This window comes from Dermacentor silvarum, chromosome 8 (genome assembly GCF_013339745.2).
Source record: "Dermacentor silvarum isolate Dsil-2018 chromosome 8, BIME_Dsil_1.4, whole genome shotgun sequence".
Classification (NCBI taxonomy): Eukaryota; Metazoa; Arthropoda; class Arachnida; order Ixodida; family Ixodidae; genus Dermacentor; species Dermacentor silvarum.
This window is the reverse complement of record NC_051161.1, coordinates 175,102,817-175,122,772: the sequence shown is the minus strand read 5'-3', so window position 1 is coordinate 175,122,772 and position 19,956 is coordinate 175,102,817. Positions and strand designations below refer to the sequence as shown.

The 19,956-nt window shown below is 45.9% G+C and overlaps 2 protein-coding genes across 2 annotated transcripts; one reads left to right on the top strand and one right to left on the bottom strand.

Moving 5' to 3' along the window:
- Nucleotides 1-4,525: 4,525 nt before the first annotated feature.
- On the bottom strand, nt 4,526-5,932 carry LOC119461862 (histone-lysine N-methyltransferase SETMAR). Its single transcript, XM_037723232.2, has 2 exons — nt 5,566-5,932; nt 4,526-5,299 (listed from the first exon to the last, which is right to left on the bottom strand). Exons 1-2 carry the CDS (start codon nt 5,662-5,664, stop codon nt 4,628-4,630), a joined length of 771 nt encoding a protein of 256 aa, XP_037579160.1. The 5' UTR covers nt 5,665-5,932; the 3' UTR covers nt 4,526-4,627.
- A 2,442-nt stretch (nt 5,933-8,374) lies between these two features.
- Nucleotides 8,375-18,243, top strand: LOC119462591 (mucin-17). Its single transcript, XM_037723925.2, has 2 exons — nt 8,375-8,548; nt 10,722-18,243. Exon 2 carries the CDS (start codon nt 10,800-10,802, stop codon nt 14,358-14,360), a length of 3,561 nt encoding a protein of 1,186 aa, XP_037579853.1. The 5' UTR covers nt 8,375-8,548; nt 10,722-10,799; the 3' UTR covers nt 14,361-18,243.
- The last annotated feature ends 1,713 nt before the right edge of the window (nt 18,244-19,956 follow it).

The window sequence follows — 19,956 nt, the reverse complement described above, 5'->3', positions numbered from 1 at the left end:
GGTATCCTGTAGAACAGATGGTATTGCAGAAATGACAACTGCAATTTCAGCACCTTAATAGATGCAGCCACACAAGTTTCTTGCAGTTTATATCCGGGCAAGAAAAATGTGTAGAGCATTGTTTCTTTAAATTAGAGATGGTGACACGTCAACATGTTTCTGTGATTTTTTTCCCTGGCTTATGCATCCCAATTCAGCTTAGGAGCTCGACGTGCAGAACACGCCGCACATTCGGTACATGGTCTGCAACGGTTCGAAAATAACCCACCCTGTGTGTTGAACGAATGTGACATGTCAGGGTTTGGACATCACTCAGATAGGGATGTTGGATTTCGCTTCCTATTTTGTGAATGGCAGATTTGTTTCCCAAAGCGTTGTTCAGTAGTTGGCACACTTGTCGCTCTCGCCTATATGCATCTCAAGTTTTTTGTCGACACTACCTCTTCTTTAAAAATGTTTCGCACCCCGACATTTTAGCCCACAGATGCAGGTTTATATCTCATGTTTCTGGTTCTACTTAAGCTGCATATACTTGTGCTTTCTCTCCTCTCAAGGCAGATGTTTTTTTGATCTGCCACGTCATCAAAGCTGTTGTAAAGAAGTTGAGAATTGCATCAACAGTTCATTGATGTCTTCTGCTGAACCACCTCCATTTATTTGTGTAAATAGAAATAAAAAAAGTCTGATTTGATATGGGAACCAGTATGTTGTGAAAATGCAACAATCAGCTCAATGAGGTTAAAGTATCACAGGGCACTTATTCGTAATTTCTTTTTCTAACAAAATGTTTCTGAATGTGCAACTACCATGCCCCTTATGGTCACTTCTGTGGTGTTTCAAGGTCTGCCATCACGCCAGCGCTTAAGGATGCCAGCCATGCTGCACTCATAGTCACAGCAGCATGACCTCTGAGGAGAGACTGATCTCAAATGCCAGCAACAGTGATTCCTTCCATGACCAGACTACGCCATGTATAAGTGATTAATTTCCTTCAGCTTTCTTTTTCTGCAAAAGTTCCGCCTTTTAAGGAAGAAAGACAAAATGGCATCGATTCGTTTTTCGCCACGTAACACACACGCCCAGTGCCGTTTATGAATTCATTTGTCAAACTGCAGTAATGCCATTTACACATAACACTTTCTACATCTGTGCAAATGTGATCCTGTACCATTCATGCATGCTTCATTAAGCATTTTGGCTGCCCATCAGAGCATCAAGCTATGTGTAGCCACAATTCCATTCAACATATATATATATATATATATATACATATATATATTTTAAATTATTTGCTGCCCACTGGCAAATTTACAGTTCAGAAGCACTCCGTAACAACATTATATCAACTTACACATGCCTCATACCACCAGCAAACTTCAGTAATATATTAGGCTTTCTGCCCTTGGAAAGCTTTTAAGAATGTGTTAAATTGTGAAAAAATTTCGGCTTAACTCATCTCATGATGCCTTTCCCTCCTATTCTTACTCTACATAAATGATATTGCGAAAGAAGTTAATGTTAAAATCCGGCTGTTTGCAGATGACTGCATGCTTTACCAAGAAATCCTGAACATTGATGACCAAATTAAACTCAATAACGCATTAGGTCAAATTGGGAAATGGTGCAAGGATTGGCAGATGTCCATCAATTCAGAAAAAAAAAACTGTTTCAATGACGGTTACAAAGAAAAAATGAAAATTGGTATATCCTTATTCCATCGTTATTGTTGCTTAATACTCATCATTTCTTCTGACTTGACGTGGACTGCGTATACCCAACACGTAACCAGGAAAGCAATGCAGAAACTTTTCTTTCTCGAGAGTCTTGCATCATTCGACATTTGAAACTAAATAGCTTGCCTATGTCGCACTTATTTGGCTGATTTTAGAATATGCGAATATAGTCTGGTTTCCGCACACAAAAAATAACGTTCACACACTCGAAATAATTCAAAGGAAAGCCGTCCGTTTTCTTTATAACGGCTACAAGCGTACCGACTTACCAACTGAGCTATCACAATGTGCAGGCCTTCACACCCTGGCAAGCCGAGCAAAACAACAGCCTTTCAAGTTTTTACATATGTTACTCCACAACTCATTGAAGCTAAGCTACTCAGACTTTATAAACCTTAAGTCCACTCTCCAGACTCCACAGATGCACCCACATAGACTAGAAGAGTTTTCGTGCAATAATATCGCGTTTTTGTTTTCCTACTTCCCACAAGCTGTGTGAGAACAGAATGAACTGAACCTGTGTGCCACCGCGCAAACAACATTTTTCAAATTTGTTGAGCTTGCCGAGAAGGCAGTCCTCTCTTTTACTTAGTGATATTATTTGCGTCTCTGTATGTGTTCCCACCTATCCTCTATTTTCTTAAGCCAGGATTGCAAAAGAAAATTAAAGTATGGGGTTTTACGTGCCAAAACCACCATCTGATTAGTGGGGGATTAATTTTGACCACCTGGGTTTCTTTACCGTGCACCTAAGTCTAAGTGCACAGGTGTTTTCTGCATTTCGCCCCCATCGAAATGCGGCTGCCGTGGCCGGGATTCGATCCCGCGGCCTCGTGTTCAGCAGCCCAACACCATAACCACTGAGCAACCACGGCGGGTAAGCCAGGTTTACAAATGTACATATATGTGTCAAAATTGTTAACCCACTCCTGTTTCCCATGGGGTTGACAGCATGTGAAATAAATAAATAAATAAATAAATAATGCGAATGGAAATCGAGCAATGCAGCAACAGGCCCCCTATTCCTGAAGCCACGTTCATTTCAGTGCACAGCGTTAATCCCGAGAATTTCGTTGATTCGGCTATATGCCACCCCATACACCGATATTGTCCCACTTCGCTATGGCACTCACCACCCATGAGCTGTAGGGTCTAAAACATGCTCTTAGGACAAAGGAACGACCACACAGTAGTGCACACAATCAAAAGGGCATTTATTACACCGTTCATACCCCGCCTGTAGCCGAATTACTGCCCATAGAACATTCCAATGGGTGCGCGACAAATCGAGGAAGTCAAACTCACCACGACTGGATAGCAAGCGAATATGTTCCCCCCAATGCTGAGTCGTTCGCATGTATGGTAACGCAAATGGTGGTGCGTTCGAACGATCGTGTTCGTCCATTCGGGTGCCCCGTTCCCAAGCCTCGTAAGACAGTCTCGCAGAGATTGTGTGCGCTAATCCGTCTCGCAGAACGTCTGTGCCGATCCCAAGCCAAAGAGGCACAGCCCCTTTACAGCCGTGAGGTGCATTAGCAGAGCAACAATCGCGCCATCTCTCATACTACTGTGCAACCACACCCCGACCGCCGCCAGCGTAAAGCCACGCAGCAAAGCCGGATTACAGGAGCCATGCGGGAAAAACAACATAACGTGAGAGTTGCACATCCCCCCGAGGCATGACAACTGCAGTGACGATGGAATGACAAAGGCATACAATGACATGTAGAGTGATGACAATGGTAAAACAACTGTGTGACGATGACGGCGTGACAAGATACGGATGACAAAGCTGGAATGACGACAACACGACGGCATCACGCCTCCAAACACAGTCACCCAAGCTATTTGGACTACTGGGTTGGAGTAGAAATCGTGACGACAGCATGATGAGAGTCGGATCACGACGCTGGAGTGACGACGATTGAACGACCACTATGGCGGTGTGACGACGACATGACGAGTGTTGGATGACAAAGCTGGAATGAAGATGCAACGACCACAATGGCATCACGACCACGAGCCCATACCTACTGGCCTAAGCTATTAGACAACTGGGTCAGGGTAGAAGCCGTGATGTCGATGGCCTGACGAGATCACGAGGCTGGAATGACGGCCAGAAGCATGTACCTAGCGGCCACTGGGTGGGTGTGACAGCTCAAGCAGGCAAAGAATGCTATTCGCATTAGTGCCTGAGGAGCGATTGCAAAATTTAGACAAAAGCCTGTTGATCGCAAAAGTGTAGATTGCACAGTAGCCCTTCTGGCTAACGTGAAGGAATACGTTGTGCCAATCCGCAACTTGGAGAACACAACTGCCGGCAAAAGACTGCAATGAGGATGCTGATTTGAAGTGTGCTGGCACAAGGATAATTTCTCACACAAAATGATAAAGGAGGCATTCTACGGTATTTAATGCAAAACCAACTGCATTAGCCTTCCCTCCAAGTCTGTGACAGATATGGAGATGCCCTTTATAGAAAATGTGCATTATCGCTCACAGAAGCAACCAATCAAATCTCATTCACCCTTTTACAAATATTTGGCTTTGTTGGCCTTATTCTTGTTGAGTCTTTTTGTCGGGCTACTTGCTCTCCGAACCTTCTCTTTTGTTCTGTGACGAATCCTGCGTGAATATAAACAGTTCTTAGTCTGCACTTGTTATGTATGCACACGTGTGCTCATTAGTTTGCTTGTTTTTCATTCTACTTAATGCAGTTATTATAATTTTACTAACACCAGTGTCACACAGGGCACTTTCGATTGAGATCGATAACGATCAAAAGTGTGACACCCGTATAAAATATGCTTTTATATAGTCTTAAGCCATAAACGATTAATGCAAACAATCAGTGATAAAAAAAATGCCAATATCAATAATGCATGCTACAGACGTCAGCAGCCCAACACTTGTTTGTCCCGGGGCAGCCAGCCCATGCACCGTTTGGCACCACAGGCGCATCGCGTGCAGCTTCTCTCCGAGGCGGAGCCGTCAGAGTAGTCGTAGCTCAGCTCTTCACCCGCACAGATGTCTCTCTTCGCAAACAGTGCGAGCTCGGGTACGACGCACTCGGTCCGGACAGGCATAACGGCCAGGTTGGGCTCACACGAGTGATTCAGGAATCGGCCAACACCACCAACACTGCTGGGGTCCACCACGAGTGTCACCACGCCGTTCTCACGCAACACCATGACATAGTTTGGCTCACACGGGTCCCGCTGCGACACCCTTTGGCGTGCCACCTCGAGGCTGACGACTTCGCCCGCGTACGAGCAGACGAAGCTCCCGCGCGGGACGGGCTCCAGGGCGCGCACGGCGAAACCTTTCTCCCGCGTCTTGCACACCCGCAGCCGGTAACGCAGCCCGTGCTGGACGTCGCGGATCGGGCAGGCGGCTCCGCACGAGCACAGCGCCGAGCACTCGATGGCGGCCAAAGAGGAGGCACGGCTGCTGCGCACCACGCAGGGGCACTGCGAACCGCAAGCTACCTGGCAGCTGCAGCTGGCGAACACTTCACTAAATGCTTGCTCATCCGATCCAGGGCCAGGCACATTTGTGGTGGTGTACTACAGCGTGGAACAAAAGGAGCCAGTCAGAATGTCAACAGCACTCGAGCAAAAGACAAGGTGCAGTCAAACGTGTGTGGCCGCGCGTATGTTGACGATTCGTAGGAAATTAAAGTACTTGAACAAATATCGGCTGCTGCGTGCCATTTCGACATCGCTCAACCGACACTTGGGACGCTCGTTGCAGGCCCGCGGAAAGTCTCGCCCACTGCGAATGCCAAGGCCGAAAAACCGGTAGACGCGATCCCATATTCAAGGGCACTCACCTCGAAGTAAGGAAGGTGTTCGGCATCCACGTCATTGAGAAAAGACACAGGCGTGCGCTCCAGCCCGCCGCTGATGTCGGTGCATGCAGGATTCGCCATCACGTAGACCGACTAGTCGACGAATGCCAGACGTAACTTCACTTCGCAAAATACTACACGAGCAAGGGCAATGGCAAGGGGCGCCTTGCAACAGCTAGAGCTCTAGAGCACAAGATACTGCTTCCACCATACCAAAATTCAATTTCAAGTGGGCAGTGTAGACATCGTGGCATATTTTACGTAAAATGCAGCCCGCCGCTCAAATAATTTTTCAACGCTAACATAGAATAAAGAACCTGACAACTCAGAACGCCGCCTCAAGCGTAGAAACGAAATGCGAAACCGAAATGAGGTTGAGTGATGACGTCATGAACCATGGATGGATGGATGGATGGATGGTATACGCCACCTAGCCGTGAAAGCCCCTCCATCCAACGTTTATTAGAAAAAGTATCTATAAACGTTGCCTCCATCCGCCACCGCCGCTTTTGCTGGTGGCGAGAAAACGCGTATGGAGGGCCGTGACTACCGGCGCGGTGCACCAAAACATGGTACACCGCGCCAATCGTGGAAATCGAGAAACAAAACCACAAGTGGACAGTGAAATAATAAAAAAAAAAGAAAACTAGACAAACTCGTGTTATGGCACTCAAGTCATATGTAAATGCACAACTAATTACTAGCACTTGTGACGAAACCTCTCCCTTTCAAAAGGCAGCGTCATGGTAATAAAATTAAACTTCCAAGACCTCATTGCCACGAGAAACTTTAATATTGTCACCTTTCTTTTGCAATTACTGTCCCTTCCCTAAATGCAAAATCCGATCTGGCAAACTGGCCTAAATTTAGGCAAGCATACAGTTAATATAACCAATCTAGTACACTCTAATATAACTATACTAACTCTATGTATACGCATATTTTGTACGCATATATTTGAACGCGCTGTTTTCGCCATAACTTTATGCAAAGTGTAGCGCCATCTTTTGCGAATAAATTTAGCTTAACAAAGCACCATGGCAGTGGAATACGACAAACAAGCTTTTTATTCTTACTAATAGGTGACGCGACCATTTGTTAGTATTCAAATTTGGCACAACAGGCAAACTATGAAACAAAGTTGTGCCCATAGAGTTTCTCACACTATAACACATTCCTAAAAAAAAAAAAAAAAAAAAAAAAAACTACTTGATGATGATAATAACCGAGTTTCGTCCACCGTGGGTTTCGTTGCTGACATCCTCTTCCATACCGTCATGGAGGCACGCGCCTAACGGTGAGCTTCTCTCTCGGCCGGGCGACGATTGCCGGTGTTTTATATAGGTTCGAGCTCTATATAGCTGTTATGCACGCGGCGCGCAGCATGCCGCCAAACTCCGAGGATGAATACTGAGGTTAAATACTGTTCAGTGCAGGAGTCCCCATTTTGTCTTCTTTTTATCCGCAGACAAAGGTATCAGCTAGGGTTTCCTGCGATATTGCAAGACGCGGAAGATTTACATTTGCATAAGCTATGCCGCAACTTTCCGGGGGAAAAATCTCTATATGTATAACGATGCGCTTTAAGCTAGGTGTATCAAGAATGGTAACGATGTCAACGGATGTCTTCTCCTTTTCAATTTTTGTCGCAGCGTCGTGAAACGTGTACACACGCGCGGACGTGCTGCACAGCTGCTATTGAGCGTGCGGCATCGGTGGCATTACAAACATTACGAAAGTCCACTGGCCTCGAAATTTGCAGCTATTTATTGTTACTATAGTTCTGTGTGCTACATCTTGCTAGATATATGTGAAAAACAGAAGTTGCATCGCTCGCGCATATATATTTGGGTGTGCATTGTAAAGCAATTGAGGGTCAAAAGGAACACGTACATCGTAATGATTTTCGATGGCAGATAAATAATACGCAGATAGATGAGCTGAAATGTCGACAGAAAACGGACGTTGGCATTATTATTATTTTTCGCGACAATATGTCCAGTTTCTTAGTTATGCCAGTGTGGCTTTTCTGCACGGCTTGAGAGCGCAAGGTGAAGCCTGCTTTACAAAACTAAGCTAGCGCTCTCTCTCGATCTCTCTCTTTAAAGAGTTTTTCTTGGGAACGAGGCGGCGTAACTGCTTCGAGTTCGCACCAAGACAAAGAGAGTCCTTGCCGCCCCCTGACTACAGACAAAGAGAAGCGCACCAGCTATTGTGAGCTGACGAGAAAGCGTCGATAAGGCAGCGCTGCTAGCTGTACCTTTGACTCGGACGTATATGCATATTTATGAGAGCTTTTGCAAGCATAACAAAGCGGCGTGGCCACTGATCGAGTTAAAAATATATTGAATTGTTTCAGACCGCAGTGCAGCGCTCTTAAAAAATGCAATAAGCCCGGCTATCCCGCTCTATGGATATGCAGCAGACGTTAATGGTGCATGTGTGCATCTCCCCCTCCCCATTTACTTTTGTCCCGCATATGCCGCAGGAGCATTTGGCAGGCCGTTCGCGTACGCGGAAAACACGGCCGGGGCCCGTGAGGGGTCCTCACTTTTGTAGTGCGTACCGCGACAACTGTTGTAGTTCAAATGAAAGAAAAAGGGAGGGAAAAACAGAACGGAGAAATAACGAGAAAAAAAAAAAAAAGCGAAATTGCAGTACGGGGTCTGACACGCATAGAGCACACTGTGGCATAGAGCTTCCCAACGGCCCCCTTTCCCAGCTACGGCAGAAGAGCCACGTGATCTCCGCGCAGCCAATCGGGGCTCTGCAAATTGACGTTGGCGTCCGCGCCGCCGAGGTTCAAACGTGAGCCAGCGGTCTGTTGTTTCCACCGTGGTCGCGCTCTTCTGTGCCTTTCTAGCTCCTCGACAACGTCCGAATGGGAAGAAAATATCGACTAACGAACGCTCGATTTCTGTCGGCGTGTTGAAGCCCAGCCGTACGCCGCCGTGCAGTGCCGCAGGTGAGGCACTTTCGTTGCACGTTCGGTGGGGCTGCGTGCAGCAGTTGTCGGTTTGTTCTCTGCTTTCTGTTAAGCCAGCGGACCGTGCTTCTGTCGCTGCAGCAGATGCATGCGTGCACGTACGAGCTTCCATTTCTTCTTGTCCTGCAGTACAAACGCATGCCACTGCACGTGCTGCTCGCAACAGATTAGTGCCACGATCGATACAAGACTATGATATAACGACGGCTATATTATATGTCGTCGGACCCTCTGTGCGTGCGATTTTCCGATATCCGGAACTTTCCCTGCGTTTGTGCGGCGTGGCCTGTTGCTCCATATGACGCGATATTGCTTGCTATATATCGCAGGTGCGGCAGACGAGTCGCCGATCTGTTGGTGCATGCGAATTCACTCGGATATTCGGACAGCGGGCTACATCGTAGCCCACAAGCTGCTGTCGGGGAATGTCCGGTCCGCATGTGCAGATAGCGCAGCTCCGAAAAACGCAGTGCTAAACGCGCATAGACGGCATAATGGACTGAAGGCGTAAAAACGGAGTTCTATAAGTGAATGTGCTGAACAGGTGCGGGGAATTAAATGGGTATAAAGATTTTAAAAAATGGCAATACGGGTTGATGAAGGACAAGGCCTGCATAAACCAAGAATGTTCGAACTGCATCTGAAAAGGGTTCTTCGGAAAGTGCAATGGTTTAAGAGTGCTAAATCAACAGGAGAAGGAGCACGAGTGGACTGACTCATTCATTTTTAGTGACTAATTTCGCAGCTTTTAGTAATTACTACATACTTGCAGCAACACTGGAAAGCCACTGCAGGTAAATTTGTCAGTTGAAAACCTCTGCAATCACGTGGGTGAGCTTACAGTCCATTTTTGTCACAGGTCCTCTGCAACATGTAACTTTCAACTATCTCACCATTCAAGTTGACTGATAGCACACTTTATTTCAGCCTATAAAAACCACGGTATACCAGCAAGGCTGGAGCACTGCACCAATATGTCTAACATTTCACTCCATACCATTCCGTTTTTGCTAGTTTCTAGTCATTTTGACTGACTGTAGGCTAATAACATACATAGCAACTGAAGTGCATGTCAACAAAAATGTATTTCATTTGGCATGGTCCAAATACATATGGCACGGGCCAAGGAGTTGTTCACATTTCATGCAGAACAGCTTGCTATTCTAGAGGCAGTGTTCTGTAAGTTTCCACCTAGTGGACTGTCGATTTCGACTGCCAGTGATTGGCTGATGCTGAACGAGCTGGAAGGCCCTGTTTCCTTCTTGCTGGTACCCCACCCCAGCATTTAAGCTAATGGATATGGGTCAACATCTACTGGCCAGCTGTCCAAAACTACTGGGCAACATTTCTCTGTTCACTTCATCACTCATCCTTCAATATAAATGTTCATCATAAAGGGGCATAGCTAATGGACACTCAATAACTGAAGGTAAGCTGTAACAGGTTTGGAAGCAGAAGCTGCTCAGGTGTGGATGATACTGGTAGCTTGCAAACATACCTGCAACATTCCACACATTTGATCATCTCGCAACAATTTGTTTATTTAGTGTACAGCAAGCCTAAACACCAACTTGCCGAAGAAAAAGTTCACTTGGGACTTATTTGTTTGTTCATGCCAAGTGTACCAATCTGCAATAATAAAAGTGATTTTCATTTGTTCTTGAGATAGAGAACTTCATATTATAAACAGAAAAAAAAAAAAACCACAGTGCCAACTAAAGTGGTGTAGTCAGAAGGGTTAATGTTTCGGCTTCTGCGTAGAAGTTGAAACGTCCAGTAGTGTTCAACATGCAAGGGAAGTCATCAATTTCAAATGCAGAACTTACTGTAGTGTGACGCTCCAATAATGTGTGTTGTCCTTGCGCACAAACAATAATCCACCAATGAACGATTACTTCCAGCTTTTAGGAGAAACTGCATTTAGCCGATGGATACTAATAGCCACAGCTACTGTCCGATATGCTGTCATTGTAGTGTATAACCATGCGCCATGATTTTACGTACAAGTGAACCCGTCAGCATTCCTCCCTCAGTTTATTCACATCTTTGAACAAACAGTTGGTGACTGCGGTCAACAGAGTGGATGGCTCATGAACAACACAATGCAGTGGCATTTGTGACAGCCATATTGTTCTGCTTGCCTGTTTTACAGAGAAGTGGCGTGGGCCTGCTGCCAACAGGATGAACCCTGGCCAACAGGTGCCAAGCATAGAGCACTGTTGCTGCCTTCATGGACGTGCTGGGGGCTTTGCTCACTGTCCTCCTGTCCAGCTCATGCACTGCTGTGCCGCTGAAGCCAACCGTCTCACTAGAAGCCCTCTCCACCGACCATCAGGGATTGAGCTTGCCAGAAGCAGGACGATTAATCAACACCAGTGTGGATGGCAACCCACCAGCACCGACAGAAACAACAAAGTTAGCTAATGATGCTTTCTTGCAGAGTTCTGTGCACACAGCCGACAGCGCAACTTCTGAGCCTCACCACACTTCAACGTTCCCTGCATTTGTCCTCAGCACGTCTGAAAAGAGCATTACAGGGGACCCTGTTTTGTCAACAGTGAAGATGATAGGTAGCGAAGATGTGGCGAGCGCATCAAAAGACAAGCACTCCATGGTGTTAGAAACACTCTCCCATCTGCAAACTACCACACAAGCCTCTTTGAAGTTGGATGTGCTTGATTATCAACTAAGCTCCCTCAAGAACAAGTCAGCGGATAGACAGGTGACCACATTCCCTGGAAGCATGCCTTCGGCCTGGGTGACAACTGGACTTCCAGGTGCCACTCAGAAAAGGGTGCTGAAGCCAAAAGTAGAACCTGCTGTCGGTAAATCATCAGTTGTGTACAAAGCACCCACATCACCATATGCTGTTGGTGAAAAGGAGGCAACTGCAGTTCCTAGGGTTGCCAGTCACAACCAAGCTAATAATGAAGGCCTGCATGTTTCAGTGGAAGGACCAACCATTAAAGAGCTTACGAGTCAAGTTCCACCAACTGCAAACCCTAATGTACCAACTCACAACTACTTTAGAGTACAAAGCCTGACATGGCCCACCGCAGAGAATTATGGAATCACTGATGCACTAAACATTACAACCACAGAGACAATGCAAGCAACCACAGTGCTGTCCAGCACTCTCCCACCTTGGAACAATGTGGATTTCGTGCAAACTTCAGCACCTACAGCAACAAACATTAGTGTGGAGCATGAATATAAAAGCAATGAAGCAGTAGATGTTGAACGTCAGTTAGAGAGTCTTGTGTCAACACAACGTCCAACCAAGAGACCTTCGACTGCCCAAAGTCAGACCATCCAGCCTTCAACCACAGATTCTTCATTCTCATCAAGTGCCGACTTAGTTAAAATTACAACCAAGCAGAACAACACATTAAATGAGCGCCCTGTATCCCATTTGGTGACCAACACACCACAAACCAAGGAAGGCTCAAGTGAAGGCAACATGCCACTACCAACATTGAGTGACCCAGTGAACTGCACATCAGTGTTTTGCACAGCTGAACAAACACCACACTCACTAATGGGCTCTTCTGATATGGCTGCTGCGGTTAAACACAGTGTTACATTTCAGGAAAATACAAGCCAGAATGCAGATGATGGTGCATCTTTGGGCACTCTTGAGAATATTGAATCAAGTGCCACTGCTGTCACAGTGCCTGAACCTATTCTGGAATTCAACACAGCCTCTCTGGAACACCCTGAGATTGCCAACTCGTCAGTGGCGACTTTTCCTCTGCAAACCAATTATGTGACACTAGCCAAGATGACAAGCATGCCACCCACCTCTATCCCTGCTGGCACATCAACAATGGTTAATTCAAGTGAAGCATCAGTGAACCCACAGAATGTGTCGGATCCAACAAGCATGCTGACAGAACATGTCAAAATGTCCACAGAGGCTACTGACTATCGTCACGAAGCATTCCAAACAACGCCGTCAGAAGAAAGCAGCATATCAACTGTTGCAGCGATAACAACATACGGTTCCTTTGATACTATGCTCACATCACCATCCTCTCATCATAGCAACACATTTCCTTCGGCAGATGACCACGACACGTTGTCTCTAAACTATGACAGAGAAAGCACCACGGAGCTGACACCATCGCAACCCATGGAAAATGAAACAGTTATGGATATACTTCCCGCTGCACCAAGTACTCCAGTAGGCTCAGTATTAGGCACATTTTTGGAAGACAGTGTGACTAATTCTGACAATTCTAAAATGCCAAATACAACTAGTGCTGTTGAGCATGAGGAGAGTTCAGCAGGCACAGGTGACACTGCAGAAAAACCAGGAATGATTTCTGGCACTACTGCTGCGGAAGTAGAGGGGCAGGAAGTGTTGCCGGAACTAACACATGAAGGCCTGCCGACGCAACTGCTTGTGAGTGAACCAACAGAACATTTTACATTTTGGAAGGAAAATGATACTGCTCACGAGAAGCTTGAAACAACTCGAGCTTTGAGTGCTGTCACAGAAAGCAGTGCGTCGTCCGATTTCTCGCACGTTTCAAGTGATGGACTCACTAGTGTTGTTTCAGAAGTGACAACTACACTACCCGCAAACCCAGACAGTTCAGAGGAGAGCGAGCCAGTTTCACCGCATACTCCAGCAAGTGCAAGCGACATCGCTTTGGAGGTGACTTCACCACATGTGGAGCAGAGTACCTCAGAGAAGAGCACTGTTTCTGCAGCTGTGCCTTCTGAAGAGACAACGGTGATGCCAAGGCACGGAGCCTCGGAAGACGGCACTTCGGCTGAGCTGTCGACTCAAGCGCCTGCCATATCAAGTTCCGAACAAACAGTGAAAGGCACACTGCCAACCTGCGTGCCCTTGGAGCCGCCGCGGAGTCCAACGCACGAGTTCCGGCTGGTGTTCAACACTTCGGCCGAGTTCTCCTGGGAGCAGGTGGAAGCCCTTGAGAGGCGCATCCAGCACTTTTCCAATGACAGCACTTGCCCGCGCCGCTTCGCACGCACTGCTTTTGCTCTTGGACCCCCACACGTACTCAGCTGGACAGACCCATCGGCCAATGCGAGCTGGTGCGATCGTGACGCTGTAGACTTCCTGCTGCGTTCCATGCGCGCCAACACTGGCCACCCTACACCCGAGGTGACAAGGGCCTTCTACCCAGAGTTTAAGATCGTCGCCATCGAGCTTCGTTACCGTGGTGCATGCGCGGATCGCCGGGGCACCACGCCATTCCCAGTTGCGGCCACAGCCATCGGCGTTGTCCTCGCAGCAGCGCTTGTGGCCGGCTTAGTCCTCTGGAGGGCACTGCGACTCGCGTCCCCGCGGTCACGCAAGCTCAATGTCACCAGCAGGTCCTCCGCGACGCAACAACAGCCACCTGGCAACTCATTTGATCTAAAGCAGCGTCGCCCTGTACTCCTTCCGGGAGAGAATAGGGCACCGGCCGGCGGCGCCAATGGCACTCCGAGCAAGAGCCCGCACACTAAGCCCAACCCCCCATTTGTGGTCGACACGGACTTCTGCTACATCAATCCCAACTTCCTGGAGGTGGTGAAGCCTTCGCCGCCGCCACCACCACCATACCGGAGGTCGCTCGACAGGCGCGTGCGCAGTCTCGAGGCTGTGCTGCCTGCTCCACCCCCGAGGCCACCGCACGGTCCTCACTCAACTCTTGGGAGCCGCAGCAAGAGCCAACTGCCGGCGGAGCAGGATGAAGGAAATTGCACATCGTCCAGTTCTGGGGTCGAGTCGGACGCACAACCGTCTGGGGAGGCCAAGTCCAATGAGAGCAGCTGAAGTAGTGCAGCCATAAATGATGGCACAACAACACTTCAGGATGTATTTCGTATGAATTTGCCTTTCCTTATTGGCTATTGGCCCCAGCTTTCTCTCGGCACCACAATTTAGAATGACTGTATTGCTGTTGAGTTTGATATACAACTTTGTGGTTTTCCTTGGTGGATACTAAATGACTTGGCATGAAATTGTCCAATACTGCATTCAGCCAAACAGGAATATGCAATTTTCTACCCATGTGTTGCTCCAAACTGGAATATACTATCAATCAGATATGGCACACGTCAGTACACAATGAGCTTGGCCAATACAGGACAAGGGCACTTGGACATCTCTGGGTGAGAGAGGCCTTTATGCTTAGACTCAGTCAGTAACTTCCAGAGCACATTCATTGTAAAGGGACAAATCACTCCAATGAGGCACTGTGCTGGCTCTTACATTCTGCAAAAGTAAACGTGTCAATTAAGAGCTTCAGCTGCCCCTCAATAATAATGGTGTCACGTGGTCAATTTCGATCGTAATCAGGCCCTATCCAGATTGAGTGCTGCTACACGGTCACTTTCGATCACAATATTGCTCGATCCAGATTATTGCAATCTGTGCACCACGAATGAGCTTTAATTGCCATCACAGGCTGTACCCGCTAGCTCATTGTGCTAGGAAATGCTAAAATCAAAAAGTAAAAGTAGAAAAATAAAAATACCCAAAAAAGATTTTTATAAGCAATAGTACATATTTTCTTTTAAAAAAGGAGCTTTTACAGCATATTAGACAAACTTTATAAGTGCTTTGGACCCACTAACAACACCTGCTGGGCTCACCCAAACTTGATCTGGATCATTGGAGTGTGTAGCAGCGATCAATGTCGATCGTGGTCAAGAAATTCAATCCGGATTAGGCTCGATAGAAATAAAAAATGACCTAGAACACCAGTATAAACTTTGTTGTTTCATAGGTCCAGCCCTCACAAGCCTTCATTGTTTAACTGCGCGAACAAACGGACCACACAAACGGCAGGAACAAGGACGGGCGCAGTCCTTGTTCCCCGATGTCTCTGTGGTCCGTTTGGCAGTTAAACAATGTTTGCCAATATGCACCAACAACAAGTTCTTCTAAACCTCACAAGCCATCAGTTTGTATCATGTCAATGCAAACCTTTTCTTTGGATATATTAAAATGAGAATGTAAGCAACAACAAATAAGGACACAAAATTAACACACCCAGCCACTTCCGATGACTTAAGTCATTGAAAGTAACACAAGACTATGCATATTAATATAAAAACCAATACAGGAGATTTTCTATCATCTCGGCGATCCAGGCTCGATACCACTGCGTAACACGCATTTTCCGCCCCCAGAAATTCCAATAAGTCTGTGTATGTCGGCTCATCATTAGGCGTCCTTTGGAACTGCACCAGCCTCGCGATTTCATAGGTGCACTGGTGCTTAAACCAGAACGCACAACGAAGTCGCGTCAAGTGTTGCATGGGCAGCTGCAACATCTTGCTTTTGTGTGCGGGATGTCTAAAACTGCATAATCCTCAAGCATAATTGCTGGCAAATGTTTTTATTCTGAACAGTTGAAGCCCTTATGTACTGATTTTAAAACTGAATTTATGACAATTCATTGAGCATACTTTTCAACCAAAAATGTGCAACTCTGGTGATGTCTGTAGCTTGGTTGGTCAATCGTGAGTTGTTTTGCAAGACAAACGGGCAGCTGGCGATGTGCTCTGCGTCCATAAAGCGTGAGTCGGCCATTTTGCTGTGAAATGAGACGTGCGGGTTGAGCATGCTGCACTTGCAAGAGCAAGTAGACAAAAATACGTCCACAGCCAATTTATAACCATGTTGCTTCAACCAAGTGGGCTTAGTGCTAATGTGCAAGCTGATGCCATCCTTCTCGGCAGGTACCCCAGAAAGTATCTGTAGTGCAACTCGATTGAATTCATTTGTCACTGCAATAAGCATTTGTTTCCCGCTGTGCCACTCCTCAATGAGGCACACAACTTTCACTGCCATTCTCTGACTGGGCTGCACCCTTATGACACCGACTTTTGTTTGAAAAGCATGAGAAGCGGGCACTTGTACAATGTATTGAATGCTGCGTAAATAAGAGTGCTACGCAATAGCATTATCACGACAGAAGGGGTCCTTCCTTGTGTGAATGATATGGTTATGCACGAACCAACTAGGGGCCAGGTTCTGCTAAAACACCGCTCTACAATGCAAGCAATGTGAAACAGAAGGCCAAGTTATTTCGCTAGACCAGTCCTGGGGCACCCAGTTTGTGTGACTTATTTCACCCGTGATAACCAGAAATGCGCATGACATTGGCAGGCAGACTTAGCTGCAACAGCCATCCCATCATCGTGCATCTGCCATTGTTAAGGTGTGGCATTTTGCTGTTTCAGTGAGAGACTGTTCTGCTGCAGTGAAATTTCCGTTTCTTTTGTTGGCCATGTAGGACGCATACTTCTCATTTATCATTAAATGGATAGCCAGTTAATTCACCCACACATAGCTTTAAACTAAGAATAATTGACAGAAAAACTGCAAAATGTCGCCTCCAAGCGAAATTTGGCTGAAATTTAGCCAAAATAGCTCCTGTCCTTATTATTTATGCAACATTCTGCACTTACTGCTACATCTAGTACACAGAGCCAAGTTCTGAAACACATTATACATGACGTACAAACTGTGTGACATTATCTACAACTTTATTCTACACGTGTTTTCAGCATTGTGCAGGTAGAAAAATCCAGTCTTGCAGCAAGTTTTGCCAATAATGCTGCAGCAGCAGTAGTGTGCACTACCTTTGTTGTCAGGGAAAATTTCTGGTTATCTGTAAAAGTCTGCGCATGAAAAAGCGATTGCGTCATCTAATTTATTTTTCTTATTTTTACTGTTACGGACTAGAATTATGTTTGCCCAGTGAAATTTACGAGCTGTGCATGGTATTCACTTTTGTGGCGTTCAGCTCGCTCAAGAAGCTTTGTGTAAAATTGTTTTCATGAGCTGTGTTGGTCATGCATGATCATGGCAATTGCTAAGCAGCACAAACATGTTCAATTGTAAAACAAATTGCACCAACTTGCCCAAGAAGAAGTTTCATTATATAATACTCAATTGTGATGTGGCAGCAGTGGTTGAAGCCGCTAGATGATCCGACTTGATTTGCAACCACTTGCATTGTGTGATGTCTGCTGACAGGCCTCTTGCAGACTGCCATCCTAAGTGAAGACCATCAGCACAGCTCTGCCAACTTTTATGTTATCATAACTGTACATAGCATGATGACACACAGTAGGCCAGTGCCTACAGTGCCAGCCAGCATTATAAGAGAAAAGGCTAGCACACCTGCATTGAACAACCAGCACTTAGGCACACGTTCATGTGACCTCTGGCATTGGATGCCAACTGCTTAAAGTTGCACTCTAGTATATTCTCCTTTCAACATGCAACGGCAATCCCCATTCTGTGCAAGTAAGAAGGAGTCAACACTGGCCAGCACTATACAGACACTGTACTACCGATGACTATGCATTCCAGAGTTACTTTATTTCCCGTGACTAGTCCCTGTGCTCGTGTTAGCCAAAAAAAGCATTATTTATTGAGATGTCTCGGAAAACATTAGTGTGTGCGTGTGTGTGAAGTTGTGTATTTGTGGCTTGAATGTAACTGACTGTGTAGAGGGCATTGCTTCAGTAAATGCCAAGACTCTTGCGTGTATTATATGTAGTAGTGCCTCTCGGATTGTTTTCATGCCTTTAAATGGGAACAATTGCGTTTAGGTTCACAGAAACATTTACTGCATGCTCTGTCCCGAACAGCAGTGTGCCATCTTTTGTTTTGTTTGCAATAAATTTTAAAGAGTCTGCATCCAGTATGTTTATTTCCTCTCACCCTCTGGTAGTCTCTTTCAAACATATGCGAAAATACACTAGCCATACATGTTGCACCAGCTGTGTCCATTATGCTACTCTGAAAAATTAATTAAGTTCTGGGATTTTACATGCCAAAACCACGACAGGGTTCGTACAGGTTCCCAAGGCAAAAATTCAAGGATATTCAATGACTTTCCAGAACCTGTCACAGGTTTTTCAAGGACTCAAAGCGGCATCCAAAGTAGGATTTTTTTTTACTCTACCATTTCCAAAAATGACTAGTTTTATTGCACTTATAATAAATAAATGTATATCACAATTATAATAAAAATGTCTAGCCTTGATAACTTTTCAAGATCACAACACAAAATGAATGCTTACAACAGCGGCTGAGATTTCTCCAGTATAGGCTGGGTAAAGTTCACCAAACATATTCAAAACATTCAGTATAGTGTTATTGCAGTAATATAAAAATAAATAAATGTACATCCAAATGATGTTAATAATGTCTAGCCTTGATCACTTTGCAAGTTCACAATACCGAAAGAAAAGTTCACAATGAATGCTTCTAACAGCTACTCTGGCTTCTCCAGTGTTAACTGAGCAAGTTTACCGAACATTTCCAACACATTCACTGTAGTCTTGCTACACATCCATTGTATTATAACAAATAGATGCCAGCACCAAAGGACGGCACGCGTCTCGCTCTGTTTGTGGTTTGACGCGGTGAAGCCTTTTATTTTTTCCGCGCAGTTCTGCAAAACCATGAGCACTCGTGCCGGTGTATTGTTTCTGAAATGGGGAGTTTGTCAGATAGACGCCGATCTACCACAGAAAGGAGGTCCCAATGTCGATATCACAGTGCATTGTTCACGAAATTCAAGGATTGTCAAGGAAGGAAAAAAATTCCGGGACTTTTAAGGGCCTTTAAAACGCACTTTTCAATTTTACGGATTTTCAACGATTTCAAGGACCTGTACGCACCCTGCACGATACGATTATGAGGCATGCCATAGTGGGGGATTCTAGGTTAATTTTGACCACCTGGGGTTCTTTAACGTGCACCCAATGCACGGGTGTTTTTGCATGTCGCCCCATCGAAATGCAATTCGATCTCGCAACCTCGGGCTTAGCAGCACAACACTGCTTTGAAAGAATGACGTAGCTGTAGTAGGGGGAAAATGCAGCGCAGCCGCAAGGTGTTTGGAGAAACCTTGGAGTTGCCCTTTAATATCAATTCACTGCAGGGAACATGACAGCCTAGCTTTACAAACAGCGAGTATGAAATCCAGGCCCGCTATTATTACAGAGGTGTAATGACCACATCAAAAATTATACAAGGATCCATGATGAGTATTGCATGATGCTGTACAGAGCAAGCTCAGCCAAGGATGTGGAGGCCTGGGTTCAGTAATCACTGCCTCCACTTTGCAACCAAAGAGAGTGAAGCCTTGCCACCACTGCATCGTTTTACACAAGGGGGGATGCAGAGAAGCATTCTTGCTGTGTCACCGTAACTTGGCAAATGACGAAGGCTACGAGACCTCCAAGCTGCTTTGCAACATAGTTTGTATGTTATTTCGTTTAATGCAAGTCGCTTTGTTCGAAACAATTTTTGTCGTTCTCATGACTCATCAACAGGTACCTTTACTGACACATACATGTGGCTTTCCAATTTGGAAATAAGAAAGTTGGGCTATGACCTC

Excerpts from the sequence above, each read along its gene's own strand:
- LOC119461862 (XM_037723232.2), bottom strand. The coding sequence starts at position 5,664 with ATGGCGAATCCTGCATGCACCGACATCAGCGGCGGGCTGGAGCGCACG. Across the intron at positions 5,300-5,565 it reads AACACCTTCCTTACTTCGAG|TACACCACCACAAATGTGCC; the intron begins GTGAGTGCCCTT and ends TCCACGCTGTAG.
- LOC119462591 (XM_037723925.2), top strand. The coding sequence starts at position 10,800 with ATGGACGTGCTGGGGGCTTTGCTCACTGTCCTCCTGTCCAGCTCATGC.